Below are 23618 nucleotides of genomic sequence, written 5' to 3' on the forward strand. Positions count from 1 at the left end.
AGTCACGAGTATTTAAACAAAACAAAAATTGGCAAGAATGATGAGCAGCAAAAAGGAACATGATGGCACATTTGGACCCTTACAAGAATTACCGACTGACTTATGGTAAACATCTACTAGCTTCACTAGCCAGATCAATATTGAATAAGATAGAAAGTTGATCTCACAACATTCCCCTTTTACAATATTCCTATAGATCTACAAAAAATAAAAATAAAAGTAAGATTAAGACAGAGTCGAAGCGCAGCTTGGCATTATTTGCGATGCAACATATGAATAGCTATACAAGCTAGCAGACCCAGGCGTATTCTTCATCTCCAGAATAAGTGCCAGATACGCATAGAAGTTTGAATTCAATATGAACCAAAATACAATTGATTCTGTTGAGCAAGATGTTAACCCGAAAAAGTGTATATTCCGATTCGCAAGAGTAATCAGTATTGTAACAAGGAGTTGCATGAACATATCTGTCGGTAAACGATAGCAAACCGAACCCATCTCATCTGATGCGACCAACGAGTCTCGAAAAATTTCCCCTAAAACAAAAACTGACTGAGAAATGCAAGGCCATTATTTTTTGTTTCTATTCTAAGTTGGTTTTTAGTTGTTGGTCGCCCGAGATGAGATGGGTTCGGACAGAGTTGCACGAAACTATTTTTTTTCCGGAAGGCTAGGCTCGTGCAACTCCTTGTTCTAATGCTGATCTTAACCTTACTTTTAATTCCTGTTCTTTGTAGACCTATAGGATAACGAAACAAGAAACCACTTGCGATACGAAACAATAAAGCCACTTAGTGGAAAAAAACTACAGAGAATCGAAAATCTTTCAAAATGAATGAAGCAGGTTTTCAGGCAAAAACAAGCAAAGACAAAATAACGTGATTATTCATCGGAAGAAAATTACCAAGCGCTAAGAAACCATGACGAAAAAAGACTTCATGTAAGGCGAAAAAAAATCGAAAAAAAATCTAACTAAGAAAGTTTTGAAACTTAAACACATATTCGCAATTAAAATCTTCTTTTCTTTAACAAAAGACAGGAAATGACGCCACTAGGCCGATATAATATAGGCCGAAATTTATTAAGCCGAAAAACGACAACAAAGAAAGCCAACAGAGTTGTAAGAGTCAATGAACGCAAGAAAACAGAAAAAAACTGACGTGTTTATGAAAAATACTTCAACTTTGGAATTTCGAAGTACAAAAACATTTGGCCTCAATCCTCGTTGAATTTCAAGACGAAATTATGACTGTCAAAAACTAAATTTCCATTTCGAAACTAGAAGTCGATCAAATTTTTCGTGACGTTTACACTTTTGCTGTTTGATAGTGGAAATTGCCTTCCTTTGAACAAAAGAAAAAATGTAAAAAATCAAAAGCATAAAAATCGAATTTTAGCGAGAACAAATTTAAAGACTATCCTGAAAAACAAACACAAAATCATCTCAAAGGAAAAAGAACGTTTTAAGGGTACCGATACAAAAGTATCGTATGCAAGTGTTAAAAAGGATAATTCAACTTTTCTTTATCAAAATGAGCTAGTTTGAAATTTTTGAAACAAGCTCTTCAGCCATTTCAAACAAAAAAATTTGCAGATTAAAGCTTGAACCCTAAATCTTTCAAAAAATTACAACAATGAAAAAGGCAGAAAAAGTAATCGTTGAGAACACAGTTTAAAACATGCTTTTGAACCCACAAAGCTTAGTTGCACACACAAAACTATTGGAAAAAATTTGGTCAGTAAAACCTAAAACTTGAACAATTTCTGTTCACCAATGACAGAATGGCGATGAAATGGAGCTTGGATTCTAGAGTAAAACGAGTGATCAATTGAAACATTTCAAATTCTATCAGTCTATTTTTTACAACTAAAATTTGAGAAGGAACATAAGAGATCGGGTGTGATCACGAACACATATGTACATGAATCAAATCAAATCAAATCAAATGAATTGGCATCAGAACAGAAAAGGAGCAGTCAATTAGAATGACAGTTCTCGTTGCTTCTTTAAGAAACAAAAGTGGATGGATGAATGGATAAGTTTCACTTTGGTCTGCTACATCAAAAAACTATTATTACTTCAAATGAAACTGCATCCAGTCCAGCCCACCCGAAATGGTCGACGAGTAAGAGGGGGAGAGCAATGCATGCATACAAATTGAAACGAGCAGAAAAGTAATCTAAGCCACCGAGACATATGGGAAGGAAAAGGAACAAACAAAACTAACAAACGAATGACAGTAAAGTGAGTGATAGGAGAGGAGGAGCACCTTCAGAATTGGCGTCGGTGGTCAGGTCCTTTGCTTGCACTTTGAGTGTTGTGTTGTCTTTTAAAGTGTTTAATATGTTGTGTTGTTGTGGCATTTATTGCATTGCAGGTCAGATATGAGTCAAGTTGTGCCGTTGGGCGTCCTTCTTGTTAATCGCTCTCTCCGACTCTTTGTCGGAACCCACTGGCCTGTTGCAAGAGGTGTGGCCTCTGGATTGAGATGCTGTTCACAAACTGAATAGACTGTATCCCTCCATCTTCCTCCTCTATCTCTTCCCCCTTCCCATCCAACCCCTTGAGGAGCACCTCAGAGTCTGGAAGAGATGTATTTTCTAGTGCTGCTGCTGCGGCTGTTCTTTGCTGTTGCTGTTGATTCTGCAGCTGCTTCTCCGCTTCCATCTTCTTCCTCTTTCTCCTCTCCCACTTTTTCTTCCTCTTCTTCTCCTTGTCCACTTTCTTGATTCTCGTTCTCCGCCTCTCCTCCGGGATCATTTTGGTGACGTAGGTCGACAGTCGCCTGCCCCTTGGCAGTATATGCGTGCGACGCTGCTGCTGAGCGTGATGATGACCCTTTCTGCTGCTTGTACTGTCTTTTCTTTTCCTTGCTTTTCTTCTTTTCTGTAACAAATCATAATGGTCAGTTGCAACTACAGCCTCTGCGCCCACAATCCCACTAACATCTAAACAACCATCATTACCTCCTCTTTGTTTCCCCCCTTTGGAGTGCAGTGCAGAAGGAGGCGGGGGAGGTCTGGCTCCGAAGAAGGACACGAACTGACACTGTGGCTCCAGAGTCAACACATTGCTCTCACATATCTCCCCGTCGATGTTCCACAGAGCATTCATGTTTTCAGTGTCAATCCACATGTGGGAAAACGAGTCCGGCTTCAAACTGGGCGCTCTGGAGATCTCGCAGTCGCCCGCACCTTCAGCATCATCTGAACAGTAATGCATGTTGGAATGTTCATTTATGTCTTTGTCTACTGCTGCCATTGCCGCGACCGCCGCCGCCTTTTCTTTCATCCGCAGCTCTCTTCTCTCCGCCTTTTCATGTCTGTTTCTGTATCTTCCGAAGCGCCTTCCACTGATGAACGTGAACACCCTTTGGCCACTTTCGCTGTCCAGCGAATCCTCCCCAGTATTGAGCGCGTCATTAATTTCTGATTCTACTTGCGGCATCAGACCCATGTCACTATCCTCGCCTGAGATAACTCTTGGTGAGGCTTCTCTGTCTCTGAACCTACTTCTATTCGGAGCCTGGATGCTTGGGTCATTGGGCTGGACAGAAACCATGTTAGCACCTTCGTCTTCGTCTTCCCCTCGCGATGACTCCGAGTGTTCCGTGGGTGGCGCTCCACTGGCCATAGCGGGACTGGGCGGGCAGCCTGGTTGAGATGATCCGACTCCGTTGTTTTTTGGCGTTTGGTGTCGTTTTTTGTTTTTGTGTCTGGTCGATGAGGACGAGAACACGGCGGATGTCTTGCGAGTGAGGTAACTGGTGAAGTTGCTTCTGGATGCTGTGGCAGTGGTTGCTGCCTGCCCTCCTTCTTTTGTCTCATTCATACTCGTCTCCTTCGGCGGCAGCACTTTGATCTTCACGTGGGATGCCCTGTAAGGTCTCATGAAGTCCACTCCGAACCTGTCTGCTTTGGTGTTATGGATAAACAGCATACGCAGAGCATCCAAATGTTTGCATTTCGTCTCGCATGCGAATACCACATCCATTGTGCCATCGCCCAGGTGAGCAGTCGGTGAAATTCCCAACTTGCTCTGCTTACACGCACAGCTGTTCGCCACAACCTAATCACAATTCATTATTTAGCCAATGATGGCTCTTTTCCAGTCCCCCCCCCCTTTCAAATTACCGAGTTTTATGTTTGTTTTACGTGTTATTACGGCTAAATGCGTGATGTTACGCTGTTAAGTATGAAGAACAAATCTGTTCAGAATTGTCGATTTGTTCACCACGCCAAATTTCATTGCATTATGACAACGTTAAATAAGCTTTTCAAAATTGAATTTGAAAGGTGGGGGGGGGGGGGGGGGAAACTGGAAAAGAGCCCCAATGATTAATGCACACAAATAACGGTAAACTCAAATCTAAAACAAAGATAGCCGGTTACTGTGCAAGTCCTACAGAATGTTCCGGCCATACAAAAATCTTCAAAAAAATCATACAAAAAACTTTTAAAAAATGTTATTCGAAAAGAGTGTCGTTTTTTCTGCGTAACGTGATACAAAGACCTGAACAAAAAAAGTAGAATATTCGTTTGGAGTTTTTTGAATTTTTTGATTCCCGAGATTGAGATTTAAATATTGTTAAGTTGTTCGCAACAAATAGCTTTTTTTCGGTTCACTTGATGAATTAAATATGCATCAACTGTGTAAACTTATAACTATTCGAATTTCAAAGCACATGTTATCAATAAGCTGCAAAGGTGCAACAAATAAGCTGTCATGCCAAATCCATGCAGCAAAAACTGTTGCTTTAAGTGGCAACAAAAAAAGCTCGTACTATAACACATTGGCTCGCAAGTGTAAATAAGCTATTGTAAGCCTGCACGCTCATTTTATCAGCTCAAAATTAGACCAAAAAAAATCAAACCGGCTTTTCTCGACACTGAGAAAATTTTTCACGACTAAAGGGGCTTTAATATGGTATATCAATCGCCGCATTCCGATTATTTGTGGTATCCAATTGTGAACGGAAAATAAAAAGAAAAAACCCAAAACACATCCGAAGACAAAGTTCCTCCCGATTTTTCAAATGGTCGGAATAACAAATCCAATTACCTGAAGATAAGCTACTCTTGCTTTGATATGGGTTACTCGCTTCACGGGAACTTTCTCCCTTGAATCCTTCATTGCGTCGCAAATCGAACAGGCCTTCTTTTCCTGGTCCACAACGCACATCTCACTGTCGTCCAATATGTCCCAATGGGGAACATCTGCTATTCCGATCTCCGTCTCAACGCGGTAGGTGCGCAAGTGCATGAAAGATAATGCACCAGCAATAATGTACCTTATAGGACCTATGCAACGTAACTTTTCGCTTCTGATTAGAACATCCCCAAAAAAGCCATATGCAACGCTGCAAAAAGAGACCCGAACCAGCATTTTTGAATGATTATCACGTAGAAAAATGACATCGATGCCTAAACTCTGGCCAGTTATTATCTGCAAACAAGTACTAGTAACGTTTACAACGCCAGTTACTACTTCATTAATGCAGTTGGTTGATCCTGCCGGTATCAAACCAAAAGGGATTGGACAACGGGTGAACTGACCCTCCTCCTTGCGAGCTGCAAAAGCATGGATGCATTCGTTCAAGATTCCGTCTCCTCCAACTGCCACAATGCCGTCAAATTTTGACCAATCAAGATTATAACACAAATCGAAAGCATGGCCAGCACGCTCCGTTAGTGTAATATCTAACTCGATATCTGCTAGCCTCAACAGCGGTTTAGCTTGCCGCTCCCAGATTTTGATTCCTTTTCCAGCTCCACCGTAAGGGTTTACAATTACTAGCAAATTCCTTGGCCTCGTACAGTTTTCTTTAACTTTTTCAAAGGCAGCCTCCACTTTTACGAATAGGGACTGCAGACGACGGGAATCTTGCGACTCGATCAACAATGACTTCAAGCACCATTGGGCTTTTCTTTTCTTATCGCGCTCTACGTAGTAAAGGATGAAGAAATAGGGAAACTTAGCATATTTGCATTTACAGTAGTTTCCAATTACAGCTTTGCTTTTACATATATCATTGTGTGAATCAAGCGCAATAATATCTGACACAAAAATCAGACATTCGGTGAGCGTCTGCCGTTTCAAAATAGACGATTTTGCGATGATCAAATGAAGCACTGGGCAGTCATTTTCGAATTGCCTCTGAGGACCACTGTACTGAGGCTCAGTTAGCTGTGACGAGCCACTTCTCACAGTTCCTCCTTCCGAGTTAACTTTGGAGAGTGAAGAGTACGAGTTAATTATACTTTGATGGCTGTTAATTTCAAGAATACTGCAAGCTTTTCCATTTACTAAAAACGCATTTTCCATAGATATCTGAAAAAGACGGACTTAAACAACGATTTAGATGAATAGGCCTCAGCGCAACAACTGCCAAGTCATCTATGCCTCATCACGTGGAATTTAGAATTCCGAAACTTTTCATCCGGGATGGCCCTATGTAACATTCGCCTACTTAAGTCACACATGATGTTAAAGAAAAATAGGCCTGATCTCAGGGAAAAAACATCAATGGTAAAACGTTTTCGACATTATGTCATCATCAGTAAATTAAAAATAGCAAAATTGTACAAATTAGAAGCACATTAAAAATAGGAAAACTGGAAAGCAATTAGGCCCTTTAACCATTGGCTCAAGAGTCAGGGACACTTTCTCTTGTGTTTTTCTACCTCAATCGGTGTAACATTCGTCTACTGCAGTCACACATGAGGCTTAAGAAAAATAGGCCCTCTAACCATTTTTTTTTTTTCATGAGGTAATCAGAAGGTCAAAAGTATCATAGTAACCGAGGTTACAGTCATGAGTCCCTTCATCATGTATTCCAGTCAAAATCCTTGGAATTTTCTAGATATAGAAGTGATAATGATAAAAGAAGATGTCAAGTGTTTAAGTCCTTTTCATTTAAAATCGATACGGGTTACGCTTCTTCAATAAGAACACGCAACTCGACACGAGATAATATAATATACAAGTGTTACAAGTAAAAAATTTCGTCGAAAGTTATTTTGTCATTTATTGTTCCGAGTACGCAAGCGGCGTTCGCAATCTGTATTGCCAGGGAGATTCTCTGTTTTAAAAAGCTGCCTGCTCTGGGTTCCTCAGTGCATATGCTTAGGTTCTTACAAAGCTTGCTCAAAAAAACTTCTGTGCTGGGGCCGGCCGCGCCCTGAATTTTAAAAGCTAGCGGTTGAAAAAGATATCCATCATTTACAAGATCTTTATTTGTCAATTTTTCGCTCTTCCGCTTCAGCGGCAGCCGTACCAGGGTTACAAACAGACCCGGCATTAATCCTACAAGGAGCTAAGGAGTCTACTACCGTTACATCCCACAAGAGCTGCTTACCATCAGCCCATGGAACGAGCGTCAAACCGTCTGGTCGCTTCTGATCGGTCCTGTAGAGGTGTCGTGGTTCTAAAACAGACGGAATGTGAGTAGATGATAGACTCTGCTTTATAAGGGCATTCAGGTTTGAATGCCTAGAGAATCTCCCTGCACTTTTGAGGCAAGAAAGACCATGCCAACCATCCTCGGTAACGTCTTTTCCGCACACGCATTTATGCCGTTCACATATTTTTGATCCTAATCGAAGTCCTATCGCAATTCTGAGTTGTTGGTTCGATAGTTTTAACCTTAAATTTTTGCAGGGGATGACGTTCAACCATTGGGATCCAAATCTATCTTGGAACGCGTTGAACCTTTTCACGTCCGTTGGTTCGAGTCGTAAAATCAAGTCTGCAATTTCGCTGTCAAAAATTGGCTCCGTCCAATTTTTTTGGATTTCATTTTCCGGAGCCATTTCAATTTTTCCAAGGTCAAACCACCGTTTAAGCGCATCATTATAGGTTCCATCCACATGCTCCAAACCAAAGATTTCGCTCAAGGCATCTTTCGCTCCTACTGCTGAGGCTAAGAAAGCGGGTAAAGCGAGTAGACGAGCGGAAGAAACGCCCAAGCCACCTTTGGCTGCCGGGAGAACTGCTTGTAAAAACTGGTTATCATCCATTTTCACGTTAGTGACCTTGCATAACGAATTTCTTAGTAATTTATCGTAGCGTTCCAAAAAATCATTTTGCAAAAAACAAGGGCTCGTACGCAAAAAATATAGGAGTTTTGGCATGCTAAAGCAATTTTTCAGGAGGTAAAAACCATAATGGGCGTCTAGTTTGTCAATGACATCCGAGATTTTTTCAAGCTCCCTAATTTTTTCGTCGAGTAATTCTTTTCGGCAAAGTTCGCCGATTGGAGATCCTAAAATGAGGAGTTCTTCTTTTGTTTTTATGTTTATTTTGGGGCATATTTTTCGAAATTGTGTTAAAATTGAATTATACTGTGTACTAGTAGTCGGTCCCAAAAAACAAAGTTCACACTTCTCAGTGTTTAAGCTCAGGCCGTAAATTTGTTCCGATTTCAGAATGTTTTTAAGGTCCCGGAGTACTACCTTATAGTCGTCGGCTAAATTCCCATCATCTAAATACCAGATGTTAATTTTCGACTCCAACTGTTTGACTAGTGTATGAATTGTTTCCGCAAAAAGGGGTGGGGCTTCAGGATCACCTTGCTGAGTTCCGTCTTCTGACATTATGACAGAGCTTCCGTAAAAAAGGTAACTAGGTTTAGCATACGCGCAATGGGTGTAATTATATAATTCGGGGCGATTTGAAAAAACATGATTCAGCATTGTTTCTCTGTTTAAAGAGTTAAAGGCATTCTTAAAATCTAGTTTTAAAAGAACAGTACATTTTGGATTGTCGTCGCGTTCAATTAGGTTTCGAAACGAGTGCGCAGCTATTTCTGCTCCTCGTTTGGTACCGCATCCTACCTGTACGTTTCCGAAAAAATTTTGTCGCTCGGAGAGGGCCTTGCTTCCAGCGCATTTAGACGCGATACGTCTCAGCGTGTTGCCTATGGCAATCGGTCTCAACCCTCCGTCTATTTTTATGAGGGCGATAAGCTTTGCGCCAAAAAAGAAAGGTCTTAGTGGTTCCGGTATTTTGCCATCTCCAATGAGGTTTATCAGCTTAGTAAGCGATTTCAGAAAATTAAGTCCTGCACTGCCATTCGACTTACTAACAAGATCTTTAAAAATTTGAGGAAATATTTTATCAGGACCTGCTGCTGATCCGTTTGGAAAGGACATTATCGCTTTGTATAGGTCGAAATCGGTTACGAAAAAACTATCCAACTTTTCTGGATTTGGAGCTGCAAATTTGGCTCGCTGCGGGTGCTTAGATAACAATTTTTGATAGTTATCAGTTGAAAAAGGAGCTATTTTGTCATCCGAAGCAGCAAGCCTTATTCCTCCCTTTACATTTCCTTCATCGAGCTTACTACTTATTAACTTTATTCTCTGCTCGATGTCACTCAGAGGCGGGTTTGAAACTTGGGGATGGGGTTTTGGAAGTGACACGTCATTTGCTCGAATTTTTTTATTTATCAAAGAGCTCATGCTTGTGGTCTGTTAGCGTCCACTTCTTTTCGGTTGCTCCAAAAAAAACAAGAACGACGTTAAAAAAATTAGCCATTTTGTAACATCTTCTACATTGTAGACGATGTCATTTATTTTGTCCGACAGATTTTCGTAACCCGAACCATTGGCTCAAGAGTCAGGGACACTATCTCTTGTGTTTTTCCACCTCAAATCAGTCGGAGCCAATTTGGTTCGCTTGTGACATGAGACTACGACCCGTTACAGCTTAAAGGCTACTACCAAAATATCCCCCCCACTCTAGAAATAATAACGTCCCCATACTTAGGTCTCTAGATACCCAAAATACATGAACGCCGTTAAAAACCGGATCGCAACAATCCGTTAAGTTACTTTTTATTAGACAGTGGAACTTTGATCCATTTCAGATAGATCAACCTAAAACTCGCCTTACCTCAACATAACAATTATAAAACACACTCTAGAAATTTAAATTAAGTACTCACATCGTAGCACACTCAAGAAAGGGAAGTACTTCAGTCGGTAATTAACTCAAGAATTAAATAATGTAACTAAATGTGTTGTAATGTTTCAATGACAAGGACAAGTTTTAACTCTAGAATGTAGTTTCTCGTGAACCATTGGGACACTCAAGTTGTCCACCTTTCCACCGAAGGTTCACTCTAGTGTAACATTCGTCTACTGCAGTCACACATGAGGCTTAAGAAAAATAGGCCCTATAACCATTGGCTCAAGAGTCAGGGACACTATCTCTTGTGTTTTTCTACCTCAAATCAGTCGGAGCCAATTCGGTTCGTTTGTGACATGAGACTACGACCCGTTACAGCTTAAAGGCTACTACTAAAATATCCCCCACTCTAGAATTAAGAACGTCCCCATACTTAGGTCTCTAGATACCCAAAATACATGAACGCCGTTAAAAACCGGGTGGGAACAATCCGTTAAGTTACTTTTTATTAGACAGTGGAACTTTGATCCATTTCAGATGGATCAACCTAAAACTCGCCTTACCTCAACATAACAATTATAAAACACACTCTAGAAATTTAAATTGGTACTCACATTGTAGCACTCTCAAGAATTGGGAGTAATTAAGTCGGTAAAGAACTCAGGAATTAAATAGTGTAACTAAATGAGTTTAATGTTTGCCAGTTTCAACAACAAGAAGAAGTTTGTACTCTAGAATGCAGTTTTATGTGGACCATTGGGACACTCAAGCTGTCCACCTTTCCACCGAAGGTTCACTCTGGTCCAGTTCGAATAGTTGACCAGTTGGATAATTGCCCAGTTCTCAGGAACACTCTGTCTTCTATTTCAAATAGGACAGCTCTACTCTATTGTCTCGGATTATTATTATTATTATTGTCTCGGAAATTGCGAATGGCAATTTCCTACTGATTTATATGCAAACTTTCCCGCGATTGTCACTCGATTGTTCTCACTTCTCTTTTTTGACTTTCAGTTATCGCGAGAAAATCGTGCATGAAAGGCTCCATTCGAATTTTTGAAAAATTAAATTTCACTCCAAAATCAAGTGCTTTTTGCTTCTCTCAAGGTCAAACTTCCAAATATGACCGACTGGCACATAGTTCAGTTCAAATAATAATCTAATCGTCTGCCAGTGAGTCCCCGAAAACCGAGTGTTGCTCAAGGTACAGTGCCAGTGGTCATTTACAGAAGTTTGCAGCAGTCTTAAGCTTATCTACACCCCAAAATTCACGGCCATGTAAAATTTTCACACTATCGCTAAACAGCAATCAAAATCTGCACACACCTGCACCCTTGAATTCTCGCTTTTTAAGCCAATCATTTAAAATTTCTTTTGTCCCATTCAATCAGGAAATTGTCATGCAGCATTTTGATTTATATAGTAAATATAGTATATTAATAACAGTATTTGATTCGTTAAAATTTCTTTTTCGTGAATCCAAGTTTCACCCGGATCCACACTCAAGCCCCCTTTCCCTCTCAAGACTCAAGCTCCATTCAAACCATCCACTCATCTCGCACTCTTCGCCTTGGAGGTGCCGCACCCTGAAGTACTAGATACGGCAAACTGTCTCAACAGTTCTTCTTCATCATCGGAGCTAATCACGATCTCCTCCCAAGCCTTCAGCTGTTCATAGGATCGCATCCATTCTCCTTGCTCCTGCAACTTCTTTGCCTGGTTGGGTAGTGCCTTCACCCTAGATTCCCGGTTCAAACAAAAGGAGTTGTGCAGGCTCAAGCTCACGTTCTTCGCCAGGTCCTCCTCTAGTATCGATTCCCTCGCTTTGGTATTGTCTCTAGACATTTTACCCACTCTCTTCCATCCTGTCGTGATCGCATTTCGATGGGTTAACAGGGGTCTTTTGAAAGCTTCCGGCCCAATCTCGGCCTGGAACTGTCGATACTCCTTTTGATGCTTTCTCATGTGATCTTTCGTTGTCATGTACAACCAAGACGTCAGTGTCGCCCGAAACCATGGAAAGTACCTCAAACGGCTCCATACGTGTCTGACTTCCGTTGGTATGGCGAATACTTTGCACGCAGTCTCAAACAACTCGAGTCTCCTGCTGTAGTCTATCGCGTATATTGACTCAGCCGTTGGCGTCGTCGATTCCCGATACTTCGTTATATTCTCTTCTATCTATCTCAGAGCCAACATCGTACTCACTACTAAGAGCGTCACCTTCTGCCGGTGATCCGGTAGTCCGATCGACCGAATTTCTTCCATATCCCACACCAGGCAAAGATTCTTGTGATCTGGATACCACACCGTTTGTGCCAAACAGTGGCATGGGCATTCTCCATGGGTGATCTCAATGCTCTTGAGGTTACGCTCCCCCGAGGCTTCCCAGAGAGGTTCAAGCTCCATCATTTTCTCATGCATGGTGTCATTCTCTTCCATGTTTGGAGCACCTCCCACAGGTTTTCCGATCACGTTTTGTCTCTCGTGATCGCTTGTGTTCTCACTCTCCAACTTCAAAAGTTCTTCTCCCCAGATTTCACTCAAGTCATCTCTCAATTCTTTCGGTACTGTCCCTCTGATTTTTCTCAACAAATTGTGCGAGTGATGCGATATCCGAGCCAACCCCACGCACTTGGGCACTGAGAAGGCTTTGTCCACCAGTACTCTCTGGCTGGATGCTTCCACCATCGCCATGTGCAGTGGGTAGTGGCTTCCGCACAAGTTGGCCATCATTGACCCTATCAGGGATTTTGCGTTCAATGGCAGGCCATAAGCTTCGCTCATGGGAAACCCCATTTTCGCCTCGAGACCAACCTTCCAGCTCCGGATGTGTTTTTGAGTCACCTGCAACACCCCAGGCCATGATTCTACGCTCAACGTCGTCACTAAATGGTGTTCAGACTCTAGTCTTTCCAGTGACTGCAGACTACACATTCTCGAGAAGAATCCAAGAGCTGTCGCTACATTCACCGTAGTTCTCGCGTAACACTCCGCAGCTATTTGCACTTCAATTTTCTCCCTTTCCGTGATGTCTTCAAACCAAGTGACCAGGTCTTCTTTTTGAAAGGACAGTATCCTGACACATGACCGTCCATCGCAGGTGTGCTCTCCGTTCCCACACGTCGAATCCAGACAGCTACCCGGCTCCATCTTCTTTGCTGACCCGAGCTTGCTCGTCTTTTCGCCTGACTCCTGCGTCTGAGGTGAGATTAGCTTGTGCAACACACTCAACTTTGCCAGATCTTCATCTTCCGTTGGTGCTAACCTCACTCGCTCGGTGGTTTCCTCGATCAGACTCGCGTGGGGATGTGGACACCAGGAGGGTCTTAATAGCTTCCATACCACTCCCAAGTTCGTGATTAACAAGCCATTTCCATCGCCCATGTTCACTTCAACTTTCTTGTTCGAACGCGGTATGCTTACCACCTCTGGTGTTTTCTCAAGAATCAGGCCCAGGCTCGGCCCCTCTTTCTCTACCGCGTCCATTTCCATTATTTTTTCTGTCCAAAACTTCAGTAGCTCCGCCACCTCGTGGTTCCTGTGAGCGCCTCCAGTTTCTGAGTCTAAGAAGGGATTGTAGGCTATTCCCATCACTCCCGACACGTATTGGTATTCCCCCTTCTCGTTGAGTCTCGAGTACTGCTCTGACGAGGCCAGGTTACGGTGAACATCATGCTCTTCTTCGAACTTCTTATTATAAAACCTCCGTACCTCGTCTAGCTTTCTGTGGTTCTCTAGGGATAGTCTGGAACCATCCTCCTTTTCTATCCCTGTACTCTGATACACGTTCAAGATGATCGTTGAAACTCTTTTTTCCATGGTTTTACCTCCCCTTGCTCTCTGGTGGCATGCCAAGATGGTACTATCAGACATCATTGACATTATCCATCTCAAGAAACATGTGGCATCCTTCCTCCTAGCCAGGCTCAAGCCTGAATTGTCCCTGGCCACGTGTTGTATCAATGCTTGATACACATCTAGCTTCTTGCTTCCCAACTTCAGCCTGTCATACGAGGTCAATGTCTCCAACTCTATTCCCACCAGACTCCAGGTGAACATTAATTGTCCTGCAGTTCTAACGAAGGGATTCGCCATTAATGGCGGTGCTGATGAGGGTGTCCTCATCGCCTCTTCAAAATGCTCCTTCAACAAGTTCTGCCAGGACCTCTTCAGCTGATTCGCCATTTCTATTTTAATAACCTCGGCCTTTTGCTGGGTGGCCCAATTGCGTCGCTTGCGAGCTACTCCACTGTCCAACTTCTTCAAGCAGTCCTCCATTTCCTTCAATGTCTCGAGGGCCACCCACCACGTCCGGGAGGTGTTCCTCGTCTTGTTCCTCTCCAATGGATCACTCGTCACTTGCTTGCCCGTGGCCTGGTGTGCCTTCGAGATCCATTCTTTGCCGACATCCACTTCCCATGTCTGTCCGTTCGTTGAACCTCTCTTTACGTTTATCTTCTGAGGCTTGAAGTCTTCCTCCGATGTCGAACTGGTGGAAGCCTCTATTTCCCTCTCTACCTCGAGTGGTCTTCTGAGCTCCGAGCTGCGCTTGTATGCCGCCGTCTTGCATCGAGCCAAAACCATGGGCGCCGTCTCTCTCAAGTTTCCTTCCGAAACAGCATCCACTGAAGGACTACCCAATCCCTCCACTTCTCTCTTCCTCTTGCGAGTCTTCACATCTCTGCTTGAGGATGTTGTGGCTATCATCACTGATTCGACCTCTCTGTCTACCTCCAATCCTTCCAACTCCTGCCTCCCCCCTGCTCGAGCCTTATGGATATTAGTACTTTTAATCATATTACTAGTCCCAACCTTATCCCTGTTTATATCATCAACTATTTTATCTACATTTTTTTGTTTCAGAGTAGAGCTGTCCTCACATTTTTCTTCTCTAGTCTTCGATCGTGAATTCCTCAGCTCTACCAGCTTGTTCAGCAGCTCTCTTCTCGCCTTCTCATCCAGGCCCGTTCCTATCAGAAGCGGTTCTCCAAACCTTACGACTGTGTCCCACAGTTCCTTCTTGAATTTGTCCAGCGTCGTCTCGCTGCCCACTTCTTGATTGAATTCTTTTAAGAACTCCTGCCAAGCATCGTCCTTCAGAGACCCCCTTTTCACCAGTATGGTTAAAACATTATCATTCTCATTTCACTAAAAACAATTCAACTGGAATTTCCTTAAAAGCATGCAGATTCATTGTATGTTTTAGCACCGTTAATTCTTTTTCAAGCACCGTTAAGTCATGCCAATCGCGTCTTAAGATCCCTTTACCTGTGCCGCACTCCAGTACCTCACTCAAGACTCCTTCCTCACGCCCAACTCGAGACCCCCGTGTCCCCAACTTAGGCGATGCTCAAGTAGTATTTCTTGTGCAGATACACCATTACTTCAGTTTCCGCGAAGACTACGTGTAGGATAGCGTACAATTCCCTTGAGCTCAGTTTGCCCCTGTTTGAGTCATACACCGGCACCGTCATACACCGGCAGTTTGCCCCTGTTATTCCTCTTTCAATCATGAAGTCTCGTAGTCCTTTTAGTGCCAATATCACGTGTTCGGAATTGATTGTGTTCCTGTCATTGACCCTCGTCACTAGGAAGCACAGATATTTGCCCGGGACTTGTGCTACTGATGGTGGAAGCGCTGCCATCCCTCCCACTCCTGGTCTCTGTCTGAATAGAAACTCCACGTTCTGGTACTCTCTTTTGAAGTCAGCTTCCAATCTTGATTTGAAACTCATGTCCGCCGTGATGCAGATCGCACTAGTCCTGTTTGACAGGATGAAGTCGCTATCCGTTATCATGATGTTTTCCGAGTACTCATTGGGTATTTCAAATTTCGTTTTGAAATTCCGACCTATGATAGGCTCTGGCTCTTCTTCTTCCAGTTCCAATTCGCTTATTTCTCTCACTTCCTTGAGCTTCTTTATCATCAAATTTTCGGTGTGGGTAAGTCCTACCCCCACTCCCCGGACAAAAATATTTATCGACGTCCCCGTCGATGTTGTCGGGTCTGAATTGTCCTGAGGAATGTCCAGTGGCCTGTCTGTTGGCGTCCATCCGAAAAGAAGGTCCTCTGTCTTCATGTAATTTGCCGCTGATACATCGACTTGTTGAATGCTGTGTCCTTCGCGGCTCTCGTCTTTGACGTCGCGCATCCACTCTAGTATCCTCAAGTTCGTATTCTCCCTCCTCTCTATCTCACTCTGTTCGAGATCCGTCTCCAGTTCTGGCGTCGAGTAGTCTTCCTGCGGATAGTGTCCACCATCGTCAATGACCTGCCATTCCTCTTCGGCTTCCAGTTCGCCTGCACTCGGTAGTTCCTCTCCCAATTCGTCTGGCTGTATCTTATCGATCAAGAAGTCATCCCCGTACCTGTTGTACCTCATGCCGGTGCGTTTACGATTGCCAGTCCTGGTTTCCGGTGGTATTGGTTGATCTGGCTCCATCCACTTCGGCACCTCATCTTGCTCCGGGTCGTTCCAGTCTTCTTCTATAAATGATCCTGCTTCAGACTCCACTCCTATCTTTTCATTGTCGTCCAAACTCAAGTTCTCATTACCATCATTTTTCTCTCTGGTGCCTTTTTCATTCACTTCACACGCTGGCTCTACCACCAGGTACTCAAGACCCTCCATGTCCTTCGGTATGCACCAATCCTCTGGGGACGGGACGTGAGGCTTCAGATTTTCATAATGTGCCGCTCGCCCAGTACTCAAGCGATAGAACCGTCCTTGTTGATGAACCTCCGTTATCATGAATGGTCCCCTCCACTTCTTGAGTAATTTCTTTGTACCCTTGGGCAGTATGACATTTTGGAAGACCCACACGTATTGGCCCTTTTCATATGGCTTTGCTCGTGATATTTTTTCGTCATATTTTCGGCGTTGCCTCATTTGCGCTTGCGCCGTGTTTTTCCTGCATAGCTCGTTCAACTCCTGTTGTCTTTTGATCGCTTCTTTCACGTATGCCTGAGGCGACGTCCTTTTCCCTTCGTATTCCGGGTAAAAGAATGTCAGAGGCATTGCTCTCTCCCTGCCCGTCAACATCATGAAGGGACTGATGCCCGTCGTTGAGTGCTGTGTACTGTTGTAGGCTCCTACTACCTGTGGCAGGTATTTGTCCCAGTCCGTCATGTATCTTGAGCAGTACACCCTTAACATGTTGACCAGTGTCCTGTTCTGTCTCTCTACCAACCCATTGGTCTGTGGATGATAGGTCGTCGAGTGTGCCTGAGCAATGTGCGATCTCTTCATTAATTCTTTTGTCAAGTCCCCCACAAAAGCTTTGCCGTTGTCCGACCGGAAAGTCATTGGACAACCATACCGCGATATCCAATGCGTTATCAAATGATCACATGTCTCCTCGGCCGAGGCTGTTTGGCACGGGACCGCTTCCGCCAACTTTGTGAAGTGATCTATTATAACCAGTATCTGGTTATGTCCCGACTCCGTCATGCAGATTTTTTGATGGTCTATCTGCACCACTTCATTGAACTCTGAGCTCTCAACGGACTTGAGGGGAAACTTCATCTTCCTTGGGTCTTTTACCTGGAGACATGCCAGGCAGGCATTCACCCATCTCTCGCAAGCTTTTCTCATTCCTGGCCAATCAAACCTGTGAAGTATCCTTTGTTGTACTTTGTCTATCCCCTGGTGGCCCATCTGGTCGTGTGATCTGAAAAGCACCTCCGTCTGGTACAATTGTGGTAGTATGATGAGGTTGTGTTTGTGTAATATCTTTTCCTCATCTCTCCTCTTGCACGCTACCACCCCATCAGCTGTGTGATAAAGTAAGTCTTTCTTTTCTTTGTAGAACTGGCTCAAGATCTTGTAGCTGTCTTCCTCAAGTTCCCCCTTCTCCTTGACCCCCGACTGGATCCATTTGGAGAGGTTACTTGTCATTTTGTCATTCTTCTGGGTTCTTATTAGGTCTGACAGCCTATATCTCGCCTTGACATGCTCCTTTAGCGCCATGATCTGTCCATTCATCTCACCAGGGCTGTGGATGTCATCACTCAGTTTCACGCATATCATCCTTTTCACGATTTTCATATCATCTTCTGGCACCAGATTCGTTCTGATGTTTGAGTTGCATGATAGTTACCTGAATGGTTTCCTTGCAACCGCAATTTTCTCAAGTTCCTCACCACCTCGCATCTCCTGTATGTCCATGTTGTATGTTCCTGAAGATGGATCCGTCTGTAACTCCCTGTCGTGGTGCCTTGTCTTCTCTTCCGCCAATATCATGCACAGACTGTCTTGGTTTTCGCTGCTCTCATCCGAGTCTTCATCCCATCCTTCACGCTCCCCGGACAATTTTCCTTCTCCGGTTCCTTCTTCCGTGAACCTGGAACACTCCCCGGACTCTTGACCTAGTCCTAGGTGTTCAGTATCTTCTTTGAACGTCACTTTCTTTTTCCTAACCTTGGTCTGCTCCAGAATGTTTTCGGGGATTTTGTCAACTAGTGACCGCACGACATCTTTGCTGTCAGTGACGCTTCCTCTTGATGAGTCAGTATCGTTCACTGTCTCTTTTCTCCGAAGTATAGTGACTTCCTGTTCCTCTTGACCCTTCTCTTGGATCACGGGCTTATCATCTGATAGTTTCTCGAGCAACCTCATTAAGTCATCATCTATCTGTGCAGTTCCTGCTTCCACCTGGTTAAGATCATAGCCTTTTGCCTTGAGCGTCTCCTTCACGATCTTCGACTTGAGTATTATCTCAATCGGAATCCTCTTGCTCTTCTTCAAGATGGTCTTCTCTGGAGGCTCTTTAGGCAATTCAGGATGATCTTCTATCGGTTTGCCTGACTTGTCCAGCCATCTCGTGAGTGGAAGACTGTCGTAAGTTTCCTTGTCCATGAAGGAGAAGCCATCTTTGATTTCAGGTCTGTCTGCTTCTCTTTGCTCTTGTCTCTCATAGAACTCCGTCTTCTTACTCAAGCTGTCGGCATTCTGATGTTTATCTCGCGTTCTATGCTCAATTATCATGTTGTATCCGTCCAGGCGAACTATCCACCTCCCTATGTAACTTTGGTCCATTGAGTACGTTTTCAGCCAGCTCAGTGCTCGGTTGTCGACTCGCAACTTGAATGGCTCACTGCCCAGGTATGCCCTGTATTTCTCGACAAAGGTAACCACTGCGAACATCTCTGCTTTCGGTGCTCCGTACTTCATTTCCGTGTCGCTCAGGACTTTGCTCCCGTACGCTATTGGTCTCAAGACTGTCTTCCCATTCCATTCTTGTTCTTGGTGGAGAATCCCAGAAATCGCGACTACCGACGCATCCGTGTCCAGCACGTACATCCCCTTCTCAGTCGGCATACCCAGTACTGGTGCCTCACATAGCTCTTTCTTTATTCTCTGGAATGACTCTTCTGCTGCGTTGTTCCACGTGAACTTCTTGCCCTTGTGTCTCATTAATTGTTGCATCGGGTATACCTTGTCTGCATAGCCTTTGATGAACTCTCTATAATAGTTAGCGAAACCCAGGAAGCTCATCAACTGGTGCTCTGTCTTCGGTGATTTCCAGGTCAGGACTGCTTCCACGGCGTCCGTATCAGGTCTGATGCCGTGCTTGTCTACCATCCTGCCCAAGTATTTTATTGAGTCCTTAAGTATCTCGCACTTTGATGGTTTACACTTTAGCCCCGACATCTTCATGCATGCAAACACTTCGTCAAGTCTCTCAATGTGGTCCTCCAGTGTTGGCGTGGCTATTACCACGTCATCCACGTAGCACATTACTAGGTTGCCATACTTCTTCGTCACGCCTATCAGCGCGTGTGCCATCAACCGCTGAAACGTGGCTGTGGCATTGCAAAGTCCAAACGGCATCCGTTTCCATTGAAACAGACCCAAATCGCAGGCGAACCCTGTCTTGTCCCTGTCCTGCTTCCTTAGTGGTACCTGCCAAAAGGCCGAGCCTAAATCAAGAGTCGTAAAAATTTTTGCATCACCTAACTTCGAGAGGCTCTCATCAATTCTAGGTATGGGATAGGCATCCTTCACCGTGACGGAGTCCAGGTATCGAAAGTCACAACAAAACCTCAACTGGTCGCCTTTCTTTTTGGCCATCACTACTCCACACGCCCACGGTGACTTGGATGGTTCTATCATGTCATACTCTAGTAACGTCTCGATTTCTTTTCTACACGCGTCCGATTTGTGTGGGGTCATGCGCCTCGCCCCCTCCCTGTGTGGTACCGCATTTTCCTCAAGTTCTATTTCATGCTCAACAAAATTACAACACCCGATATCCGCCTTATGCCTCGGAAAAACTTCCTCGTTCCGCTCTAATACGTCCTTGATGGCTTCGAGCTGTTCATCTTTCAGTTTGCCCCTCAAATGTTCAATCTCCGGCAGAACCGGTTTATCAGTTTGCATTTCATCTAGTGTGGGTCGCTCTGGAAAGTTCGAACAGCTCGACAGCCCATCGTCCGTTTCTGACTTAAGTCATTTAATAAGACCTGAAGAATCTTTTATTTTCTGCAATCGTCTCAAGATACAAATTTTGTCCCTGTGATTGGTACAATCAACAACTTCATTTTGTTTTGAGTTCTCAATCGTTTCATATCGAGTTTTAACCGGTAAAGCATATCCCAGTTTCCTCCCTCTCTGTATCGTGATCGGTATATCAAGGGTATTCAACAAGACACTGACGCAGAGGCCGCTCTTCGTTATCGAGAATGATCTTCCTAAAACAGCAGCACTTTGACTATTAGGATTCGGAACTATACACACTTGCTTGTTGTCACTTAGTTCATTGTAATTTTTCATCCTCAAGCTTACGATTGCCGCTTCATTAGCTTTTAGCCTCAACCTCCTACTCAAGAATACCGGTGCTTTGTTTTCATTTGCCATTATTAAATTTACCGGTTTGATTGCGTACCTCCTATCCGGGTTCCGTATCCTGAACATTGCGTTATTTAGATCAATCGTTACGTCGAAATTCCTGATGAAGTCTCTGCCCAAAATGAATTGGTCAGATTCATCTAGGTTTTCTACCACGATAAGGCTCATCCACAGGTTACGTTCCCCCAAATTGAGGGCTATTATCGGCGTCCTGCCCAGCACCCGAAGGGCTCCTTTGTTTGCAGCTGACAGCCTTATTCTCGAGTCTATCAAGTCACTTTTGTCAAAGCCCATCCTTTCCCAAGTTTCGATTGGTATGACGCTCAAGACTGCTCCCGTATCAAGTAACCCACGCAACTGAGTCTTTTTGCCACTTATGTCTAGCACGTGCCCTGTCACATCTGCCTCTGTCCCGATGTGCATTGCATCTTCTTCAAGCATGGCGCAGTGTCCAATCGATCTCACTTTCAACTCTTCTTTCCCTACGTAGATTTGCCCAATTAGGTCTTCGTCACATGTTATCATTGTCTTGGTATAGATGTTGATCCCATCTATATTTAGCATCACCTCGTGTGGACCATAAGCTTCAGTATACCTGTTATCAACACGTACTGACTTGCTGCCCCCTCTTGTGAGTAGTGCTCTCAACGCTCTAGAAGTCGTTTATGGGCTTATACAACTCAAGTAATCTGCGTACACGTCAATGTGCATTATTGTCTGGTCGCTCGGTTCGCTCAAGTTTCTGGTTACCTCGTGGCCGCCCACTGTGATTATCGACATTATTCTAGCCCCGATTTTCGATATGCCGAATGGCTTTCCCGTCACCATTTTTACAGTGTTACAATTCCCGGTCTTTGTTGAGCCCGGTACAGCCTCTGGTGTTGGGTTCGATCCGGTTAATGCTTCGTTAAAAGTCTGTCTTTCGATCTCCAGCTTTAGTCGTTGCTCTATTTCTTTTGCAGTCAGATCCTGTTTCACTTTGGCAATTGCTTCCGTCGCCGCTTTCTCATAATTTATCTCTAGAGAGTTCCCGGCCGCGGATTCTATCGCACCATTAACATGTGTTACAGCTTTCACTGTCTTCGTCGGCAATTCCGTGCTTGGTGCTCCTAAGTTCCTCGATTCAAACTCGTTTTGCCTGTTCCGCTGATTCTGCACCGCCGCTAATGCCAACTTATGTTTGGGGTGACTCTGGTCCTTGACCGCTTCCCAGAGCAAGGGACAATCCATTCTGAAGTGCCCCTCCTGGTTACAGAAGCAGCATCTAGCGCCTATCTTGATGATTAAGCCATTATAGTACTCGTGTTCCTCCATCTGGCTCATGTCCTCCTCATCCGGTGCGTATCCTAGGCTCTTCATGCCTTGTTTGTATGTTGTGCAGTCAGCCACGTGGTGATCTGCCGACCCGCAGTTCGCGCATGATCTGCGCTTGTCCATATCATCTCTAGGTTTGTACCATGATGACCTCTGGGGTTGGCCTCCCCCTTGCGTGTTCCTGTTTTCTGTATATGAGTATTTCTTGGTATGTATTCCCTTGATATGAGTATGTATTCCCTTGATTTCTGTCTCATTTCTTCTGGGGTTGGTGCGCTGTCTTTCGACAATGTGTAGTATGTTGCTAACATTGTCCTTAAGTCATCACTTTTTACCCCATCAATGAACTTCGAGGCAATGCTAAAGTTTCTTCTGTTTGTCGACTCCTCTGGGTCACTCCTTCTTCTCAAGCTCTCGAGATCATCTAGGAACCGATCTATTGACTCGTCGTCCCTCTGCCTTCTCTTTTCAAATCGCATCATCGCTTGGTGACCCTTCATGCCTGACCCGAATCGATTCAGCAATATCTCGAAGATCTTGTCCGCGGTGTCGCGTTCTTCTTATTTCTTTGCGACCACGCATTTTAATGCCGTGCCTTCTAAGTTGCTGAGTATGGCTGTGCATGCTTGTCTTTCATCATTTAAGTTATCTTGCTCTAGGTGTAATCTCATCACTTCCACCCAAGTGTCGATGCATCCATCAGAGTCGTCTTTGAATTCCTTTGGCTTCTTGAAAGTTTTTCTTGATTTTCCGTCCCTCCTATCGTTCGAGTCAGTGTTCCTCGTGGCGAAGGCCTCTAGAGTCCTGTTCATCATCTCCCAAGTGCTTGCCCATGTCATAGCATCCGGACCTGCGTTGCTGTTAGCTGTTGAGTCCCCCGGACCAGTCGTTGTACTTGACGTTCCATTCTTCATGATTGTTTTAGCAGCTGTTGGTGCTATTCTCACCGTATCCCGGGTTAAGGGCAACGGTGTCGATTGCCGTTTGTTCCTTTGTGGTTCCACAAAGTCAACTCTGGTGCCTTGCGTGCGATCCGCTGCCGGTCTTTCTTGTGAGGTAGAATTTCTCAAGATTGCATCCAATTTCGCCTGTATTGAACACGAACTTTCGGCCTGATTTTTGCTCATTGTGTCCATCCTCTTTTCCAGGCTACCTAATTGGCTGTTGACATCATCATATCGGTTTTTCAACTGTTGCATATCTTTTTTGATGTTCTTATCTCGTTCTTCATTGGTGGCTTCTACCTTATCTGACATCTCCTTGAGTCTCTCATCTGTTGCCTTAGCCAGGTTAAAATAACTATCCAGATACTCGTGTTTGTTGTATCTTAATTCTTTTCTTATCGCTTCTCTGTCCTCTTCGCTGTGCTTCAGTTTTTTGTCGATCTGATTCAGTTTCGCCATCAAGTCACCTAGCTCAATAGTAGCCTCTTCATGGTCAGCCGTCGGTCTGTCTTCGGCCGTAGCTTCTGCTTTATTTTGTTCCTCTCTTGGATTGGCTTCTGTCGTCTTCGTGCTCACTGTCCCAAATGTTCGTGCTCT

The 23618-nt window shown here is 44.1% G+C and overlaps 1 protein-coding gene across 1 annotated transcript; it reads right to left on the minus strand.

The window, feature by feature from the left end:
• Nucleotides 1-1825: 1825 nt before the first annotated feature.
• LOC134848012 (uncharacterized) lies at nt 1826-6341 on the minus strand. Its single transcript, XM_063865343.1, has 3 exons — nt 5063-6341; nt 2968-4069; nt 1826-2887 (listed from the first exon to the last, which is right to left on the minus strand). The coding sequence occupies exons 1-3, from the start codon at nt 6323-6325 to the stop codon at nt 2577-2579; spliced, it is 2676 nt and encodes an 891-aa protein (XP_063721413.1). The 5' UTR covers nt 6326-6341; the 3' UTR covers nt 1826-2576.
• Nucleotides 6342-23618: the final 17277 nt, after the last annotated feature.

The sequence above is a fragment of the Symsagittifera roscoffensis genome, chromosome 6 (genome assembly GCF_963678635.1).
Source record: "Symsagittifera roscoffensis chromosome 6, txSymRosc1.1, whole genome shotgun sequence".
NCBI lineage: Eukaryota > Metazoa > Xenacoelomorpha > Acoela > Convolutidae > Symsagittifera > Symsagittifera roscoffensis.

What these genes read in the sequence shown, in the direction of transcription:
- LOC134848012 (XM_063865343.1), bottom strand. Translation starts at nt 6,325, where the DNA reads ATGGAAAATGCGTTTTTAGTAAATGGAAAAGCTTGCAGTATTCTTGAA. An exon ending in CAAGAGTAGCTTATCTTCAG is followed by an intron (nt 4,070 to 5,062) that starts GTAATTGGATTT and finishes AATTGTGATTAG; the next exon opens with GTTGTGGCGAACAGCTGTGC. An exon ending in AGGGGGGAAACAAAGAGGAG is followed by an intron (nt 2,888 to 2,967) that starts GTAATGATGGTT and finishes GATTTGTTACAG; the next exon opens with AAAAGAAGAAAAGCAAGGAA.